The sequence below is a fragment of the Ammospiza caudacuta genome, chromosome 7 (assembly GCF_027887145.1).
Source record: "Ammospiza caudacuta isolate bAmmCau1 chromosome 7, bAmmCau1.pri, whole genome shotgun sequence".
In the NCBI taxonomy this organism is placed as follows: Eukaryota; Metazoa; Chordata; class Aves; order Passeriformes; family Passerellidae; genus Ammospiza; species Ammospiza caudacuta.
Window position 1 is genome coordinate 38950800 of NC_080599.1, and position 19914 is coordinate 38970713.

The window sequence follows — 19914 nt, forward strand, 5'->3', positions numbered from 1 at the left end:
TCCAGCTCATTTTGCACCCCTGTGCACAATATACATGTGTGCACTGTTTAGTCTGTGTCTGTTCTTCATGAGATTTCCTAATTCCCATCTGCACAGCAGCATGCCTTCTGATCCCAACCCTGTGTCGTGCTAAGTGTTTTCAGTTCCTGAAGACTGCACCAGGAGGTACTCAGCATCTTGCAAGAGCAGATGCTTGCCCTTACTTGAATGTAGTGAGAGCATCAGAAAGTCTCTCGGTTCCTTTCTGTCCCTACCCTGTTAAATCTTGGCTCATGTGAAGCCTCCTCACAAGCAGGGAACCATTCACATGTGGAGGTTTCATAAAATGTACCTGCCTTTAGAGGATGACATTAGAAAAAATGTGCTCTTTGGCCCTCATTAAAATAAAACAATCTTATTCTGTTTCATTAAGAAGTCCTGGGACTCCAAGCTTGGAACAGGACTTGGAAAATGATTGGAAACGGGAGCCAGTCCTTACTGGATATGTGCCTTTTTCTCTTCTTGTGAGAAACCACACAGTTTTGGCTATGTGATAAGCCTTTGAAAAAAATCTGAAGTTTGCACATGTTCTCAGGAGGACAGCTAAAAGCTCCAGAGATTGCAGTGACCACTCCTGACCATGGAAGAAGGCAGGAGGAAGGCAGGGCTTCCTCCAAGCTGTATGGACCAGTGGAGCACTTGGCACAGAACCACCCCCCTCCTGTGCCCAGTACAGCCTGCCTGGGCATGAGAGAAAGGGATGCATTCCAACTGAAAGCAGTCAGGGAATGAATGCTAGATGAAAAAAGGAGCATGGGACTGGAAATAGCAGCTATGGTCAGACCAGAGGAGGTGTCAGGTGGGTGTCTGGGAATAACCAAGTAAGAGAGAAAAACAAAAGTCTCTATGGGAGAAACACTAGGAGAAAAACCAAAGAGAAGGCAAGGACTGGGATGAGCCTGGTGCTCAGACAGAGCCATAATGGAGAGCTGTGAAGCAGGAGTCAGGATCAGGTAGGACACAGATCTAGTTGGAACCCTATGTCTGATGCTGCAAATAAATATGCAAATAAAACATCCCTGCCTCAATGACAACAGAGATGAAAGCAAGGGATAAGGTAGTGAATTTTATACCAATTTTGCCAGTTTTATACTTTGTGTGAATGTTTACTGCCTCTGCTCCTGGGTGTTGCTTTGAAGAAAGGTTAGGCCACTTTACCTTGAAGAAGGGTTAGGCTGCTTTACCATACATGCTTGTCCCTGGCTAACTCATACCAGATGTACAATGCTCTCCCTGCTGAATCTGGCTGAGAGACTCCTTTGGGAGCTGTACTTGGTGACTCCAGGCTCATCTGACTCCTCGACTGGCCCATCACCAGCACTCCCTCTCTCTAGTCCTACTTCACTGAGCACATGCTGCTTTTGAGCTCCTCTGTAAAACCAGGTTTATCAAAAAGGCTGCAGTATAATCTTAATAACCATCTTCAAAACAGTGATTGAATGCTCTGTGCAATAATGTTCTTTCAGAATGCTGTCTGCCATTTCCTATTCCTCTAAGAATTACTGCCTTTTTCTTAGGTACCAACATGTTTTTCAAACTGCTACCTGGTGAGGTAGCTTTCACAAAGCCCATCTGTTAATTCTCTGCTAGCAAATTCCTTTAACTATCAAAGAGAAAGGAAAGTGGATGCATGGTAATAAAAGCAGTAGGAGAATAGCTGGGCTCTCAGGAGGCATGGCTTGCAAATCCAGAAGTTAAATAAAACTCCATACCTTGACTTCAACAGAGACATTTAAAAATACTGTCTCTGGCAGTGCTGTGACAGGGTGGAAGTCAATGCAGGACTGGGTCAACACTGCTAACAGTTGCCAGCACTCCTGGGTCTGCAATTTTCTTTTTAGTTTGAAAGTACCAGGTTGCCTCTGATCATTCCCTGTAACCAGTGGTGGAGTATTCCCTCTATTTAGGTGTCAAGAGATTTGCCAAGCCCATTATTAAGTGATGAGGTCTCCCACCATGTCCCCAGGGAGATTATCCCACAGCCTACCAGACCACATAGTTAAGAAAATGCTCCAGATAGCCAACCTAAATTGTGTTTAATTCAATCCCATTACTCCCAGCTGTACTATTTGGACCACCCTAAACATACCCATATTATTCTGCAGAAGGAGAAGGATGAGAGCTGGTTTAAGTTACGTTTGTCTATCATTTGTGGTAGCTGTTCTCCTGCCATCCTCCTTGCATGGGACTGGAATTCATTTTATGAAAGGAGGTCAGTGCACCTCTGACTCAAAGAGCTCTTGTACCCCAAGCTGCCTGGGCAGCGTGGCCAGGACTTGTATGGTAGAGCAGGGAGCATACAGCCAGTTCTGCAGCAAAGTCAACTGTGGGATCTGCTTGGGGCTGTGTAGGATGATTCAGGGATATTTCTACCTTTGATGAATCCTGGCTGATGTTCTGTAATAAGGGACTGCTATATTTTTATTTTTTTTCTGTTTCTGGGAAGGTGTATGGAGTTTTGCTGAGGAGGTTTCTACTCCCAGAAACTGGAATGTGTAACTCCCAGACTAGGGTCAGCAGCCAGCAGCTACTGCTTATGTCTGCTGAAGGGTGATCAGCTTGCAAGAAAAGGTGGCTCCTACCCAAGAGAACTAGGTTTTTTCTTTACCCAGCCATGGAAGCTCAAGTTTGAAGAAGGAAAAGTTACCAAACAGAAAAACACAGCCAAAGTCTTGATGAAGGGTGCAATATGGAAACAGACTTACAGGGCCACACCAAAAGCTTGGCACAAGATACAGGAAGTCTTGGGCAGGGGAAAGGAAGTCATGACATGCTTTCCCAGTGAAAAAGAGAAGACCCAGTCTACTATGGGATCAGTCAAGGTCAGAAGAGACATGCTGGGCTGGAAAGACTCCATGGTGCAGGAAGTAAGTCATGAACTTCATAGACAGATCCCAGACCACCAAGGCAAACCTGACCCCCAGCCCAAAGAAATTCTAGAATGGTTAGGAAACTGAGGCAGGAAAATGAACTGAGGCTTTACTATTTTTTCTTGCTCAGCATAATGGTGTATTTATAATCTACCTGAATATGTCCCTGCTAATGTCAATCATGCATTTCGAAACAGCCTCTAGTTAACCCAAGAAGTGGGTTTAAACTTTGGGGAGGGGAGCAGTAGACTCTCAAGAATAGGCAAATGATCCATGGGTACAGCTCTGTTATTCTCCCTGCAAATATATCTACAGACCCTAAAAAATATTTAGACAAGGATGACAAAGACAATCAAGAAGAAAAGACTCGTTTTCACACTACAATCAATCAGACTAGGATCTCCACCCTGGAAGATACTTCTGAAGTGGTTGTGATCAAGGTCAAAGGGGGATATTTCTGTCTGGTATCATCTACCAAAGAAATCAAATATGTTCCTGTTTCCTAAAATATTAGCTAAATCTACACCTGGTGTCCTCACAGTTCACAATACAGGTTAACCAAACATGACCCAATTAATCTCTCCTGGTGATTCATGCAGATGTGTAGATGCAGCACTCAGGGACATGGTAGTTTAATGGTAGACTTGGCAGCGTTGGGTTTATGGTTAGACTTCATGATATGAAAAGGACTTTTCCAACCTAAATGATTCTATGACAGGGGGCAATGAAACAAAGGACACCAATTCAGACTGGTGTGATGGGCAAAGCTATGAGTAGACACAGCCACACAGAGACCAAGACCACAGTGAACTCAACATATTACCTACAGTATCAGAGACTTGCAACTGCAAGATCAAGACTTTGTTTTCATGAGTCCTTTGTACTTTTAGTTTAAATTTAAAATTTGTCATATGCAAAGCTGACAACAGGTTATGCTGTACTACTTTAAGTGCAAACCCTGCTCTGTATCAAGACACTTAGAACTGGGAATCCACCCACAAAGACAAAGCAAGCAAATAAATCTTGATCTGACTAAATAACTTCACATGAAGCCTGCAAAGGAACTCACTTTTGTCTTCGGTCTACACACTGGAGCAAGGATCTGCCAAACCCCAACCATAAATATTCATTAAAAAGCCTCTGCTTGGGATGCAGTCACTGAAACAGCCATTTCCTGCCCATTATCTCTTAGGGCAGGAAATCAGCAGTTCCACTCATGCGGTTACCACCGAGCCCTCACCACGAGCACTCCCACTGGACAGCTGAACTTTGTATAAATGAGGGCCACGTAGCTGTGACTTTTCTGAACCCCTAAATAGTACTTCATGGCAGTGAAGCAGATCTGAATGTAGTTGAGCACACCAGGTCCTAATATGATGTTCCACCTCGAGTTTTTCCTTGGAGCAAAGTGAACACACTGGCACTGTGGGCTGGGAGCATCTACAGAGAAGGATGTTTGTGTGTTCAACAGATTTGCTTGCTTTGCCCCCGCCACTGACAAAGATTACTAGTCAAAATAATGGCCCCTTCTGCTGAGGACAACCTCAGGCTGATCTAATTGTGGTCTCTGGGAAAAGACTGTCTCAGCACCCAATCTTGTTCCTTATAAGAAAAACAGAGCTTTTCTGCCAACTTCAGAGGAGCAATCCACTGAACTTATGCCAAGAAGCTGTACTTTCCATGAAAAAAAGTCCTGATATTATAGGACATCCCACTGTAGAACTGCCACAGTTTACTATCACTTCATGAAGAAGCAGGAGTAAAATCTCAAGGAAAAAGTTCTGAAAATTATGACAAATGCACAGTAAACACAGCTTTTGTACTTACCTTTGGTTTCCAGCCTCTGATCACTTCCAATCAAACAGTCCTTGATGTCTGCACCCTTCTCTATCACAGCATTATGACAAATAACACTGCCCTGAAGACAGCACCTACAACATAAACACAAGTAAAGCAAGAAAATAATTTAAATGACAGATACAAAACAAAGGTATCCACTGGAATATCTAATGACTCTGTGACATGATCCTGTAAGTAGGTTCAGTTCAGCTCCTTTCTCAAAAACTCCATTTTTCTCTTGATCCTCACACCCAGTTGCTGGAAAAACTTAAATGCCAGGTGTCAGACTGGCTTTGCAAAAAAGAGTTTGCAGTTTTACCTCCTGCTAGAACAGCTTTCCTCTACATTTCCTCAACAGAATAAATACTTAACTGAATAAATAAAGACTTGGGACCTGGATCAAGTCTTGTATTTTCCACAGACAGTCTGGGTAACTGCAGGGGTGGCTTCTCTGCTCAACTCCCCAGCTAAAAACAGGAGCAGCAGCACAGTCTTTCTCTGCAAATTTTGCTGAGCAGTTTTATGCATTCCAACTTGTCAGGCACGAAGAAAAGGTGGAGAGAAGGGGCAGATCAATAGCTCAGCTGGTTGGCTTTGTTCGTGTTACATTCAAGCACCCAAACATGATTATTCTGCAGTACTAAACCAATGAAACCCACACTACACCTACACTACCTGCCTTGGGTATCTTCAACTTCATGTTGCCTTTGACATCACTAAGTCTGAAGTGCTACACAGGATAGAACTTTAGCAAAAGCCACTTTATTCCAAAATGTATTTGAATCTGTAATAATCAGCTTTCAAATCTGCTAATCCCAACGTTCAAAGAGGAGAAGAGATCAGAGTCCAACTGCTGGTTTGTAACTTTTGTGCTGAGAGTTTCTGAGTTACTGCATTTCTCTGAGCCCCTTCTTCCAATAAGCTGGAACTTGTCAATCTTAACTAGTATCTGTGATGTGTCCTGAAATGCTATTCCCTCAGCATGATGTGTCGTGTTAAACAGCATTAAATGCAATTTCTTTCAAAGCTACAGAGAAGAATATAGCTGTGAATCAAATTATTTCTTTCCTTATTTTCACATGTGCAAAGGTAGATAGGAGTCACTGAAGGACAGAAAACACAGCTAAGATGTATCTAAAAATACTAACACTCATCAAAACCAGCTGATTGGGAAGAGGGTATAAGTGAGATCTATAACCCTGGAGAGATGCAGGTAATCTGCTCCCTCTAGATAGCTCAGTATTATTCCTACTGTGAACCACAGCATCTCATATCTGCTTCCCAGTATTTCTGTCAATATTAATTACAATAACCATGAATATTATCAGTCCAACAACTGATCTCTGTCAAAACCAGAAGTTTTTGGCTTCAATGACCTTCTGCAGAGTGAGCTGCCCAGTTTAATGACCTGCAGCCATTCCCCACCTTGGTTATGGGCACCACCACTACTCTCTGCCCAAGTGAAACATGGCTGCAGTGCACCATCAAGCTGGCTTGTGGACAGAACTGTTAGCCTGGAGTCTGAATAAACAGAGCAGTTTTGGTATCAGGTCAAAGCCCTGAGCCTCAATTCTGTATTCAATGGAGCAGTAGTCAGCTGAGGTCCTCAGAAGTGTGAAACATCGATCCTCACTCCAGACCGCTGATCCCAAAATTAATTCATAGTATTTTCCTGCTCACACAACACTATTATCTAGAACAAAGAATTTATCATTAAACATATTACAACTCTGTTGCTTGTGTGAGTCAGAGCAGAAACCATCTGCCCCACAAAACCACCATTAATTCTGCAGGAGTAAAGGCAATAAAACTGGACCTCAGTTGCAGTGGTTCACAGTTACAACCCCCTGTGAACAGGCTGTCCCTTCTGAACAATTATTCTTTTAACTCACTTAAACTCCCCCTCTGCTGACCTATAAGGAGGCAATATGAGCAATTATTCTACAAGCAACCAGCTCAGGTTGCTTTGGCATGGTTTTTACTAACATGTTAATAAGATAAAAAGCGGCAAAGATACACAGCAGACCCCTGCCTGTCTTTGCTCTCGCACTGTCACGATCTGCTTCCTTTCCAATAGCCTGTGTGCACACACAGCGGCTCAGGCCATCTCCTGTGCAACAGCAACTGCTGAGAGCAAGAAAAACTTTGCATTTATGCTGGGCTAGGGAAGGGATCACTGGAAGCAGAACTGCCCACCACTGCCATCCTGACTTAGCTTAGGACTAGCGAAGGGAATGGGAGAAGTTGCTCATTTCCCACAGAAATGGCTCCTATCCAAAACATGCACTCCAGCATACCTCCTCCTCCATTGCTTTGAGCCAGTCAGATGAAAGCTTTCCCCTGAAACTTTCAGGTTCCCACCATCTATCACTACTCCTGAGCATGAGAGCAGCTGTGAGTGCACTACACCTCTCAGCACTATCCTCATGCAGGAGGATATTCCCCAAAGGAGAGGGGATTTAAGCTGTCGGTCTGCAGCTCAGGCTGGAGAATACTGCATGTGTGTTCAGAGCCTACTTGAGCATTGGCTTTCAACTCCCCGAGAAAGAATAGCATTGTAACCAAGAAACTGCTGATGACATTAACATCAAAGATAATGGGGGTTCCTGCCAAACCATTTTTTGGGAGGGACAGGCCAGGGAACCAAGATGAACTTGTCTGTGCCAGGTGCTTGCAAATCAACCCTTCCCTGGTGCCAGGGTAAAACAAAACCAAAGAACTCCACCACCCCAGGAGTTTCTTAAAACTTATAAACCCAACCAACTGCAGAAGTTTTAAAGCCATACTCAATGCTCAGATTACCCCAATCACACAAACCAGCAGCAAATCCGGCTTTTATTGCTCAAGTGGAACAAAACTTCAAGAGATAAAAACACAATTTGTGGGTGTTCCCTTCACCCGCTGACAGATGTAACACAGCCATTTTGAAACCACTTGTAAATGCCTTTTTTCTTTAAAAAAAAAAAGGTATAAAGCCTGCCAAGAGAAGTATTTTGTGTGTTTATTTAATTTTTACTATTTTTTTCAAGTTGAAGAGTAAGGAATAAACTTTTATTCTCTTACAGGGTAAATATCAGATCTCAGGGCACTGCTGTAGTCTCCTTGGCTAAACTGCCACCACAGCTCCTGCCTTCCATAACAATTAGGTGCTATTAGCCCTCAAAGGTGCTCTGACAGCATCCAGCTTCATCAGCTCTGGTGTGTGTGCGCATATGCACACATTGATGTACTGCTTTATAATGCAAACCATATTTATTTTTTCCCCTGAAAATGTAGTATATTTTTAAACTTTTCAGCACGGTGAAAACGGATATCTCCTGACCTTAAAATCCAAAGAGCATGTTCAAACCCACAAGAGGAACTAATTTGGGGCATTTGATTTACGGCTGAAATTTCAATTTGAATTTGTTTTAAGTGTAATCACAAACTGAAAGTCTGGCAGCTGGGTGTTTTTCAGAAAATAAATAAAAATATTCAGTGTACATCTGCATTCTAGAGAGAGCATTTTACAAGCCTAGTCCTGTAGTGGGAACAGATGTAGCTAAAGCATTAATTTGTTCTACAGGTACAACGTGTAAATGGGAGCATATGAGAGAGTGTGTGCCTAGGTCTGTGTGTCTGTGTGTCTGCTACGTGCCTGCATCTGAGAGACAGAGCCTGACTTTGGGGTGGGTTTTTTTGAAAGTGAGAGAACAAGAGCAAAAGGAGTAGTGGCCAAGGAGGCATGGGGGGATTACAAGGATTTAGGTCTTTAAACTGCAGACCACCTAACAAGATCACTCTGAAATGCCACTAATTTCAGTTAAGGCCACAGACCTCCCTTCCTCTGCCCTCCCTCTCTCCCCCATTGTAAACAACTAATCCCAGCAGAAAACAACAGAGAGCAAAATGTACACACATTCTGCAACATTCCAGGTCCTTCTTTATCTTTTATTTATTTTTCTAAAAGGTCAGCGTATGTATGGAGGGAGGGGGGAGGGGAAGAAAGCCAAAAAAACCTCAAGTCCATCTCTTGTGTGGGCTTGAAGGAAGCTGGGAGAAAGCAAAGTCCAAGAGCACACAATATGGAGCTTTTATAGCACAGCAATTCCTGGACTCGGCTTACTTTCCCCTCCCTCTATTTGTGGCAAAGTCACATAGCTTTAAACCAAAGGACAGGGTGGTCGATTACATCTGAAAGAAATGTAAAGAATTGAGAAAGAATTCCATCTCCTGTCAAAATTATAAATAAGGAAGTATTAATCCCAGAGACAGGCTGATTTATGCAGCCCTGGAACTGCTGACTTTCAGCCCGAGTATCGGTCTATAAATCAAACTCTTAAATCAAGTGTGTCAATCGCTGCAGCACTGTGATACTCAGGCAAAGCAAGGCACCTACCACTGAAAGCAGGAAGACTGCCAGGGGACTGAGGTGCCGTACCCTTCTTAATTTTCTGAAGTGTAAATCTGAGATCAAACATCCTTTGGGGGAACGGGAAATCAAAATACGCAGTGCTCAGCACACCGGGAGCAGGCAGCAGGAGTCCAAGACACAACCCCCTAATTACAGGCTACCCACTGATTATTTAGGACTCTGTGATTAAAGTGATGAACGCTCCTGGGAGAAAGGGGCTTAAGTAACTGAGGTCAAGACCTCAACTGCAGCTCTTGCCCTGGTTGTGCAAGCTTAGGAAGGTATGAATGTCACAGGTTTGCCTTACAGCAAATCTCCTGAAATGCCAATGGAAGTTATCCAGGCCTGGTACTTTAATCCAATTGTGCCAAAACCCCGACATAATCTCTGTTGGGCAGCAAAGCAAATGAGGTGTCTATAATGCAATGCTTAAAACTGTAGACTCACAAGAAAGCAAGCCTGGAGCACAAAGCCTGGGACAGCCTGTTGGTACCGTTCTGCCCTGCCAAGCAGTCGGGTCTCGTGCGCCTCCAGATGAGCTACGAAACGGAGAGACTGACGCGGGAGTTAAAAGCAAAGGGTGACATGCCTCAGCAGCTACTTTGCTGACTGAGGGGTAACAGATGTGAATTCCCCTGGGAGCAACATCCCCTTCTGCCCTGACCAAGGAGATAACAGCCACCACAGGCACCTTAACAATTCTAAGATGTGGCAAGGAGTCAGGGAGAGTTCTAAAACCTACCAGCAACCCCTGAAGGAATTGCCTGCTAGCTAGTGAGCTGGTGGCTGGGACTCACGATCACAGGGGTGAGGCATAAAGACCATGGAAAAACAGGGGAGAGGCAAAAACACTAATAGAGAACTTGGGAACCTGAAATGTTGCCTTTGCCAGCATGCTTTACACACCAATACATTTTTACACACAAACACAAGAACTCCGGGCACTATGAATCTCACGCTATACACTCAAGTAAATACCAAAGCCTACAATAGATGCCAGCAGTACATGCTATAATTTATAGATATATTTCAAAGCAAGCATTCGTAAGTGAATTTGGCCTTTGATCTCCTGTTTTTCCCCTTGGGGGTAACAAAATCATTCTACCCCTCTAAATTCTTCGCCCGTCTCTGAGGGTGTTTTCACTAAGGAACTTGTTTCATGTCTATTTTCTAGCCAAGCTCATCACTGTGGTATGGCTCCTTTACACTTCTTCCCCACACCCTAAACATTTTGCATTACATATTGCATATACTTGCCAGCACTCGTATTTTCCAGTGAAAGTTCAACTGACCTTAAAGGATTGCCTCAAACATACCTTAATGTGTTTTATTAAGTGAAACTTTGGGTGCGGGGGGAGGTCGCCAGGAAGGTCATGCCTCACCTCTGAAACTTCACTTACATCCAGCTCATCTTGGAACAAACAAATTGGTGGCCTTTTATGTAGCTGTAAGCTCAGGGCGGCACACTTCAGCAAAAGAATGCTGAAAGGAGTTTACACTGGGAAACCCCACACAGAGGAAAACTGACCACCCTCTGGATTCTCTTTTGCAGAGTGGGAGGTGTAGGCCAGGTCACGATTTTACAGACACTTCACTGATGGCCAGGAAAAGCTACTTGTGTCTATGTGAAGGAAACAAAGCAGGAAAATTATATGTTCACTATCACCTCTAGGTTTGCCTCACTTTTCCACCAACTGAGACAGACTGAGCGAGGTAACAGGCACAGTAAAAGGAGACCTTCTCTGGGGTTCTGGAAGCACAGTTCTGAGTTGAGAGCTGTGGCCCTTCATAAGACATTACTGGTTAAGTCAGTTTCCATATCATGTGAGCTAGGTTGACATGGAAAAGGTTTCTGTAAATGTCACCCTTACAACTGAACCTGGCTTCTTAGATCCAAGCTGAACTTGTTCAACCCTTGTCTCCTCAGGAACTCAAGAGGCACAATGTGATAATTTCTTTGTCTTCCATACCCAGGTGGGAGAAGATTTTAAAGAGCATCAGAGACATTTATACCCAGATTCCCACCAAAATCCAACAGCAATCAGCTGTTTGAAAAATCTCCATACTCTTTGATTAGACCCATGTGGTTAGCAGGAGACAGAAGCTTATTTATAGCTCTGAAGTCAGACATAACTCTGTCCCCCTGAAGAAGCAAATCAGCAGAATGAGAGCAGATATTTTAAAATGCCACTTTTCAGGGCTCATCTGTGCTTTAAGTTCAACATTTGATCTACAAGATGTTTCGAAAACTGGGATGAGCTCCCTGCACTATCAGGGAAACATCTGTATCTCAGATTAAAGAACAGGTGATTTATTTAAGACAGATTGATGTACCAGGAAGCTAGCCAGAAGAATTTTTTTTTTGAGGAGCTGCTAGTAATAACGTTTCAGACACAAGATAACAGGTATTATATGAGAAATTTCCTCAATACATTAGATACAGTAGAATCATCAGTTGAAAGTAATTGAAAACCAGTTCTGCAAGTAGCTCCACTACTTCCTACTTACTAGTTTCCTACTTTGCACTTTCTTCCTCAATTTATCTTCCTGAAAGGAAACTCTGCTGGCCAGAGGTTGTCTCTATTCAGTATCTTACATAGCATGTGCAGTGAATTAAATAGCAGAATGAAAATTGTAATTCCTGACCAAAACTGCTCACAGTTTAAAACCTAGAGGTGCGACAGAAAGGACAGAACTGTTACATAATCAAGAGAAATAAGACCCTTTTTACAGGTAGGGACTACAATACATATAGTTTTCTTCACGAATTTAATTTTTATCCATATCCATTATATAGTTTATTCATATATTTAAGATGAGCATGTGCTTTTTCTGAATGAAGCTCTCACTTTTCATCTGCTTTCTGCGATATCTATTCTAAACTCATTCTTCGTTCTAGGGAGGCAGGGACCCAACTGGCAGTGCAAGATAAAGTGTCCAGGAGACAACAGCCATCTTAAAAAATGGTTCAAGATACAAAATGCTTGGGAATTTCAGCATTAGCAGATCTTTATTTTCAGCTTTGCAAGCTATGGTGCTGGAAACAACTTCACCTCCTCATTCCTTTTCGTGAGGTTAGGTACTGTAAAATATGTTGCCTTGGCAATAGGATCATGCCTTTGTACTGCCACTGTCCAAGGGGACAAAGACTACTCATGCACTGAACCCCTATAAAGACTCAATTCCACCCTGGTTTTAATTACAACTTTCTTCAAACCACTGACTGTTTCTATGTCAGGTGCTGATTTGGCACTATTGAGGAAACAACCAATAAACTTCACAATCAATCTGCAGTTAGTAGTCAATCCAGCTCGCCCTGCTTGTTGTTTTCTTCCTTTGTACATTTTCTCATACAAAGTAGCAATAAATTGAAGACATGTGGTAAACTAGAGTAGCCTTAACCAGTCACATGTGGTCTCTCTCCAGTGCCCTCACTGAGCAGAATTACATCTGTCCATCTACTTTCACACAGGTAGCCAGAACACCTTTAACAAAATCCAGTGCATAACTTACTGTCTTCACATGACTGAAGAAGGATGATGCTAGTTTTGGCTGAAAAACCATTTTCAGTGACAGTTCTTTCTTCACGTATCTGGGTACTTTAGTCCTTCATACTAATTTTTACTCCAGCCTATTCCTCCTGCCCAGGGAGTCAGAAGCCCAAGGTTTACCACATCTTCCTGTGGCGCTCTTCTAACTCTCCCTCTGTCCTCAACACTCACATCACCTCCCTGCAGTTTGTAACTCGAAGCCTTCGAAGCCTTCGGTGTCACCTCCCTCGCATTCCAGGTTTCCTGATGCTGCAACACTTTGTAATTTGCCAGCATCACAGTGCAGCCTGACCCAAAACATATCTGCCTTTTTAACCCCTTCCCTTTCCAAAAGGTGACCTTAGCTGTGTGCCACAAGGGGAACTTCAGCAGTTCAGTTCAGTTCTTTTGGGTAGAATGTTTGTATGTGGTTCCAACAACATGTTGCAAACTTTACAAGTAAAGATATGAAGGTTTTGTTCAATGATTCCTACCCCTGCACAAACTCAATAACCTCAGTCACACCTGCAGCCCCACTATTACAGTTCCTGTACAAAATGCCCACCGCATCAAGGCTAACTGGCAAATATCTGCTGCAAACTCCTTTCTGGAGGCTACACTCTCCTTTTCCCATTGCTAATCCTGGTTTGGGATACAGTTTTTCTGGTAAAACTACAGGTGAGACAGGTTTAGCTTCCTTGGTTTCTCTGTGAAGATCTGGTATTTTCTTGCTGTGGAGGTGAAATCTAGAAGCAAATCTTGGGCCATTTGCTCTCTCTGATAATCAGAGCAGCCTATTTATGATTTCCATAAAAACATCATTTGAAGCAGAATGCTTTCCTGTATTTCCATGAAAAAAGCAAAGCAGCAAAATACTTAATTTCAGACTATATCTACCACAGAGTCCTTATGGTACTGACTACCACCATATCAACAAGACCTTTTCAAAGCATGGCTTACAGCAGACTCAGTATTTATCTGAGCTTTTCATGCTTGCCTTCTCAACTAACCTCTAAGTAGTCCAAAGACCAGATTTTTTTCTCTACTAAAGAGTCCCTTCTCCTGAATCTTTACCAGGGAAACATTAATTTTCCACAACCAAGGAAAAAGGATATAATGTGCACATAAAATGGCCAAGCTCCTTCCCGTAAGTGTATACAGTGGGATGGTTTTACTAACAAACAAGAGATTTCGAAATATTTATCTGCAGGGATGGAATAAAGGATTCAACATGTTTTTCCTGTTAATATTATTTGTTATGCTCAGAGCGCTTCAGCACAAGGTCCTGTATGACCAGAGCAATTAGATGTTCCTGCTGCCAGAAGGTAGCAAACTAAGTAAAACAACAAGACTGGTAAAAATAAAGCCAGTGTTTGATAAAAACCAACAAACCAACCACTGAATGCTAAAACAAAAGCCAGAACAGGAACCTGAAACTAAATGAATCCATCCATATCTAGGTCTCATTTCAAAACAGCTAAGTGTGTCTAAGTCTACCAAATGAAACAACATTATAGAACCATAGAGTAATTTGGGTTGGAAGGGATCCTTAAATGCTATGCACTCCACACCCCCCTAAATGAGCAGGGACATCTTTAGCTAGACCAGGTTGATCAGGCCCCATTCAGCCTGGCCTTAAACATTTCCAGGCATGGGACAGTCCCAGCTCCTCTGGGCAACTTGTGCAAATGCCTCAAAACCCTCACAGTAAACAATTTCTTCTTTATATCTAGTCTATATTCTTTTAGTTTAAAGCCATTAGCCCTTGTCCTATTGCAGTAGGCCAGGCTGAAGTTGAAGTAAGCATCAATTTTATAAGCACCCTTTAAGTTCTGAAAGGCCACAATGAGGTGTCCCTGGAGTCTTCTCTTCTGATGAACCCCGACTCTTTCAGTTTTCACAGGAGAAGTGCTTCAGCCCTCTGATCAGTATAATGTCTGATCATATATGTTGTGGTCCATAGAGTTGAGAGGTGTGGGAAGAGAGACTGACAGTGAAGAATGAGGCAAAAAAAGTGGCTGAGTACCTCAGCCTTCTCCTCATCTGCTGTGACCAGCTTGCCAGCCATGCTTATCAGGGGGTTAAATCTACCAGGCATTACTTTTCATTTGCCAAATGGCACAATCCCCTGGGCAACCAAGCTTCAGTCAAGTCTGTGGGTGTTACACACTGTCCCTTTGCAAGAGAGCTAAATGAGGAGACTCCTGCCCCAAAGATGCAGCAATCCAGGGACCCTCTTGTGCTGCTCCACCCCTGATGAAAACAGAGCAAAGAGAAGGGGCAGTCCTGAGCCACTACAGGGACTAAGGACACACACAGCTACTGCAGGAACATCCACACAGACAAGGTTTTCAAGCAACCTATGATTTTAACTCGATTAGTAGATTTTTTCCAACTATGTTACTCAGTGTAGTCGTTTGTCACTGAGCTCTAGGGAGCCATCCAGAGGGAAAAAAAGAAGTGTTTTGCCACTGCAGCCTGCCACCTGGGCAGCCAGCATCTCTCAGCACTTGTGCTGTTGTATAAATTACATCCCTCCCAGCTTGGTCAAGTATGTCCATCATTCAGCACATATGTAATCTTTGCTATTTTATTGTCTCATTGATGGAAGAATTAGCTGCACAGTGGGAAACACATTAAGAAAGGACTACCAATTATTTTGCCCTGTTACTAGCTTCTTTAATCCCCTGTAATCTCTTCTAAGGGGGGATTCATATCTACTCAAATCACTTCACAGGAGACATATATAATGTAATAGAAGCCCTACACACCAAAGCAAACAAACTCAGCTTCTGGTACTCCAGAGTATCAAATGCACCAGCCATTGCTAGAGGACAGATCATAGTATGCAATGGACTGTCCAAACTAACCCCAGTTACTTGATCCATTCAGTTGGGAAAGTTATCATCACCTAGGCCATGACCTCTGTTCCTCCAGTAACGAGGCAACCACTGCCTAAGAAGAGATACCTGGTTTTGTTCTAAGCACCTTGTGGTGTTCCCACAGCAAGAATTTATCCATTTCAGATAAATTCTGGTGTTGAATACCAGCTGTGAAGTTATTCAAAACCTTTCTTCTGGTTTGGAGATATAATTTGTGGATCTTGATGCTGCAGCAATTACGGCACAGGACCCTCAATCACATAGGAGAACTACCAAGAAATAAACATTTTTTAATTTTGGTTTTGGTGAGTTTTGTTTGTTTGTTTATTTTGTTTTGCTTTTCCTATATTGACATAATGAACTGAAGCTGCTGATCACTTTTGCAGCTCAGACAGGAAGAAAAAGAAAGATTCAACCCAGAGAAGCTAGAGGTCATAGAAGAGGCAAGGGAAATACTAAAGCAGTGCCATGTAGCTCTTGATAAATGAACTTAGAATGCAGAGCAATTTTTGCATTTGGTTGTCCCCACTATTCCAACTTTAAAAGATTTATCTGATCTTCCTTTCTTCTGAGTTATCTATACACCTTTGTCTTTTCCAGAAGTGTCTCACTGCAGTCCTCTCAGCCTACTGCTTCAAGCTGGTGTTACTGCAATGAACACTCCTGGGAATGGCTTTCAGTTACCACTCACATTTGACTTGGGCACTTTTATACTAGACCATTAGTCTGGCTGAGCTGCTCATGTCAGTATAAAAATGTATATTCTTTAAATGACCCAGTTTTTATCCACTTCTCAATGCAATTTCAGAAATTTCTAATATACAACATCTTACTTGGTAAAACTGCCTTACTTGTAGGAAATCTGCTGTGCAATATAAAAATGAGTTAAATCTGTCAAAGCACTTTATTATGCTCATTTTGACCCATATCAGACAACACATATTGACTTTCCAATTAAAGATGAAGACATTTTCTGAAGTTGTGATTAGATAAAGCCTGAGTTGTTTTAGAGACACTTGGGAGAAGAGGTGTTTATAAGGAGTTATCCACTGTGGACAGTTTAGAGCAAAACCACATATAATTTATCCACCTGTTCCAAATGGATCCATCAACACGAGTAAGAATGATTAGCATTTTAGCAAAAATCCATCAGATTTAACCAACGCAATGAAAGAGAGTCAAAATACATTGAAAAATACATAGAAATCCTTCACTGCAAGCAAGGCTTCTTTCAACAAAACTCAGCAGCTAGAGTACTTCTGTTTCTCACTACCTGTGTATGCATGACTTCATGCCCCTCTAATCTTAAGACATATCATGATGCAATAAGAAATAATTTATCAGCTCAGTATCTGTGCAGATCTACATAATATTAATTAGAGTATGCTTTGCAATAAAGATCCAGGGTCTATAGTCTTAATTCTTTCTGGAGAGGAATAATTACAAATCTGACTCCAGTGCATCAGTGTTCAGTAACCACAGAGCAGCTAAAGGGGGTAAAATCCCTGGGACTGTGAGGTTTTTCACTCTTTGGTGGCTATATTTTTTTCACCAAGAGTGACTAGGGATCACATTGTTTTCTAGAACTCACAAAAATGTCACCCCAAAAGTCAGTTTATCTCTCTTAAAAATAATATATCACCAACTTTACAATGCTTGTGGAATTTTGTGAAATGTTTAACATAACAGCTCTGGGACCGATTTAGGATTTAGAGCACTACTAAATGCCAATGCAGACATATACAAGATGATTTGAGACTCTTCATAAAAAATAGTGCTATTTATACACTTAGCTGCCTCTGCTATTTAATGGTAGAGCTGCTGACCTCACATGCAAAACTAAACCATTATGATTGTGGCATCAATTCATTAATCAAAATGACAGAAGGTCTCATGATCAAATGAGAGAGGTTCCTTTACTTTTTATGACAGTAGTGCTTGTGATACAGCCATACTGGATCCATCTGTGATTGAACTGGAAACCAGCTATTTTCTATACTCAATGGAATTCTTATTTATGATGTGCTTGAAATTACTGTGGATTTCTATTAAAGACAAACACTTTGTGGTAAGGTACCATACTTACCTGTAATTTAGTTATGTAACAGTAGTATCCTCTATAGACCCCACATCCTTTGGGGTTTTATGTTTTTCAGATATGCAACTTTCAGAGCCAACTTGGCATTTTTTAAGAGTTTGGCCTTTTTCCTGAGGCCATAAGCAAACCTCAAGCCATGAAGGAGCAGAGAATTTATACAGGTCTGCACAGACTCAATCAGCAGTTTCCTTTCCACTGACATCCACAGGAAGCCAGCATGTATGGAAAGATGGGGGCATGCAGACATCAACAATTACAGACAGGCCACTTTTCCCACATTTAGAAATGTACAGCTCAAGGCTAACTATTTAGTCAGTGTCTTTAGTGCATGAGAAACCGCTACTAGTTGGCAGATTTTCTCTTTGAAAAGTTTATTAATTTATTCTATTACTCAGCATAGGCAACGGTAAAGTAAAGGCTGCAGGATGACAAAAGAAGGGCCAAAGAAAATGACATTTTAGGTGAAGCTGTAATGTTCAAATGTGAGAAGAATATTTCTAGCTGGCAAGCATACCACTTTAAAATATGCTTTGTGCCTCAAAATATTTTAGGGATACTCACTGATCCAGCCACTAAAATAACACTTGGAAGAATGACACACAAGCTCATACAGACTCATATATCCACTTAACTTACTTACACATTCTGAAGATGACAGGGTCTACTGTAAAAATAAGACATTTATGTTCCAAGACTCTTTTAGTTCATTTCACTTGTGCACTTCTGGACTGCTTATAGAGACTTATTTATGACTTGGTCTTTGGAAACACACCCCCTGGTATCATCTCTTCTGGCTGAGGATTCTTTACAGGACAAAAATTACTCACTCAGGATCTATCTAGAAAAAGAGACTGCAAATTTAGGGAAGTAAGGTACAAAAGGTAACTTACCCTTCCTCAATTGTAACAGAATTCATGATGATACAGTTTGTTATCTTAACTCTGTCTTTTATGGTACACATGCTGCCGATGATGGAGTGTTTGATGGATGTCTTCTCTCCAATTTGTGTGGATGACCCAATGATACTGTCTGACCCAATCTAGGGAAGAAAAGAACAGAAACTAGCAAAAGTACATGGAGCTCTCTGATATGTGTTCTCCAAACATCTCTCCCAAAGCATGTCTTAAGCACTCATCAATAAAATTTACCCTGCTCTACCCTGAGGGATCCTTGGCAGAGGAAAGATCTGAAAATTTAGGGCCCATCCCATAGGCAGACAGACAGTCTTCCCAAGGTCTGTTAGCCTGGTAAAACTCCTAAAAAAATCCAGTGGATCTGGCATTGTAGGCTTCATGCAGAAAGGTAAGCACGGTAGGCACGTTCCTGCTGGTACTCACTGGTTTCACTCAGGTTTGCCCTGTGAGACCTGTTAAAGGGAGGCTTGAAGCTGGCATTCAACCAAAACACATTAGCAAGAAGCAAAGCTGAAATACTGATCCTTTCTGGGTTTGGTGTCCTCAGGGAGGCAAACTGCTCAACTACCAGGAACTGCCATGAGGGAACAAGAGGCTGCAGTGTATGACTTGGAAGTAAGACAGACTTTTACCAAACATTTTAAAAGAGAGAGACTGAAGGGCAGGAACCCATGGGTGAGCCTACAGAAGACTCTGGGCTGCATCACCTATGTTCCACCATTCCACACTTCAGAACCTGGCTTCACTTCCAGCAATGGGACTGAATTTTAGCAAGCAGTTCGTGAAACAAATGGCTGCAGACTACTGAAAGAACAGAGATGGGAAAAGGCAACACTTACCATGCCTCTGTCAGTGATCTGTGCAGACCCATGAACCAGTGACTCTTCCAGTCCCAGATTAAGCAATAATTTGGGAACCTACATGAAAAAACCCACATCACAAATTAACATGATAGTGCCGTACCCACAAGTTACATAAACAGCTCAAAGATGGCTTTGGTTTCCATTGCACAAGGGTATTTGCCACAAACATTTTAAATTATGGGGAAAGGTAGGTCACTGCACTTCAAATGTCCACCAGTTATGTGTGATTTATCATCTCTCACTTCTGTAAAGGACACAGGTACACTACTACCACAGTGCACTACATGTCTCCTTTCAGCTCAGCTTCCCACCTGTGGAGAAGCAGTGGCTCAGCAGCAGCAAGCAGGCTGGCTCCAGGTGAGCACAGTGACATCCTGTACATCACCACAATATCCAGCATCTGCCATTCCTAATGCAGCTCAGCTTGTTTTACACTGTCCAGTAAAGCCAGGGAGGGAAGCAAGTAATAACAAATATAAACCAGTA

At 42.3% G+C, this 19914-nt stretch overlaps 1 protein-coding gene across 1 annotated transcript in view; it reads right to left on the reverse strand.

Moving 5' to 3' along the window:
* Window positions 1-19914, reverse strand: part of EIF2B3 (eukaryotic translation initiation factor 2B subunit gamma) — a 95509-nt gene that overhangs the window by 5847 nt on the left and 69748 nt on the right. The window contains exons 8-10 of the mRNA XM_058808712.1: window positions 19405-19482; window positions 18542-18690; window positions 4737-4840 (exon numbers count right to left, since the gene is read on the reverse strand). Coding sequence (XP_058664695.1) covers window positions 4737-4840; window positions 18542-18690; window positions 19405-19482 — 331 coding nt within the window. The remainder of the gene's footprint in view (window positions 1-4736; window positions 4841-18541; window positions 18691-19404; window positions 19483-19914) is intronic.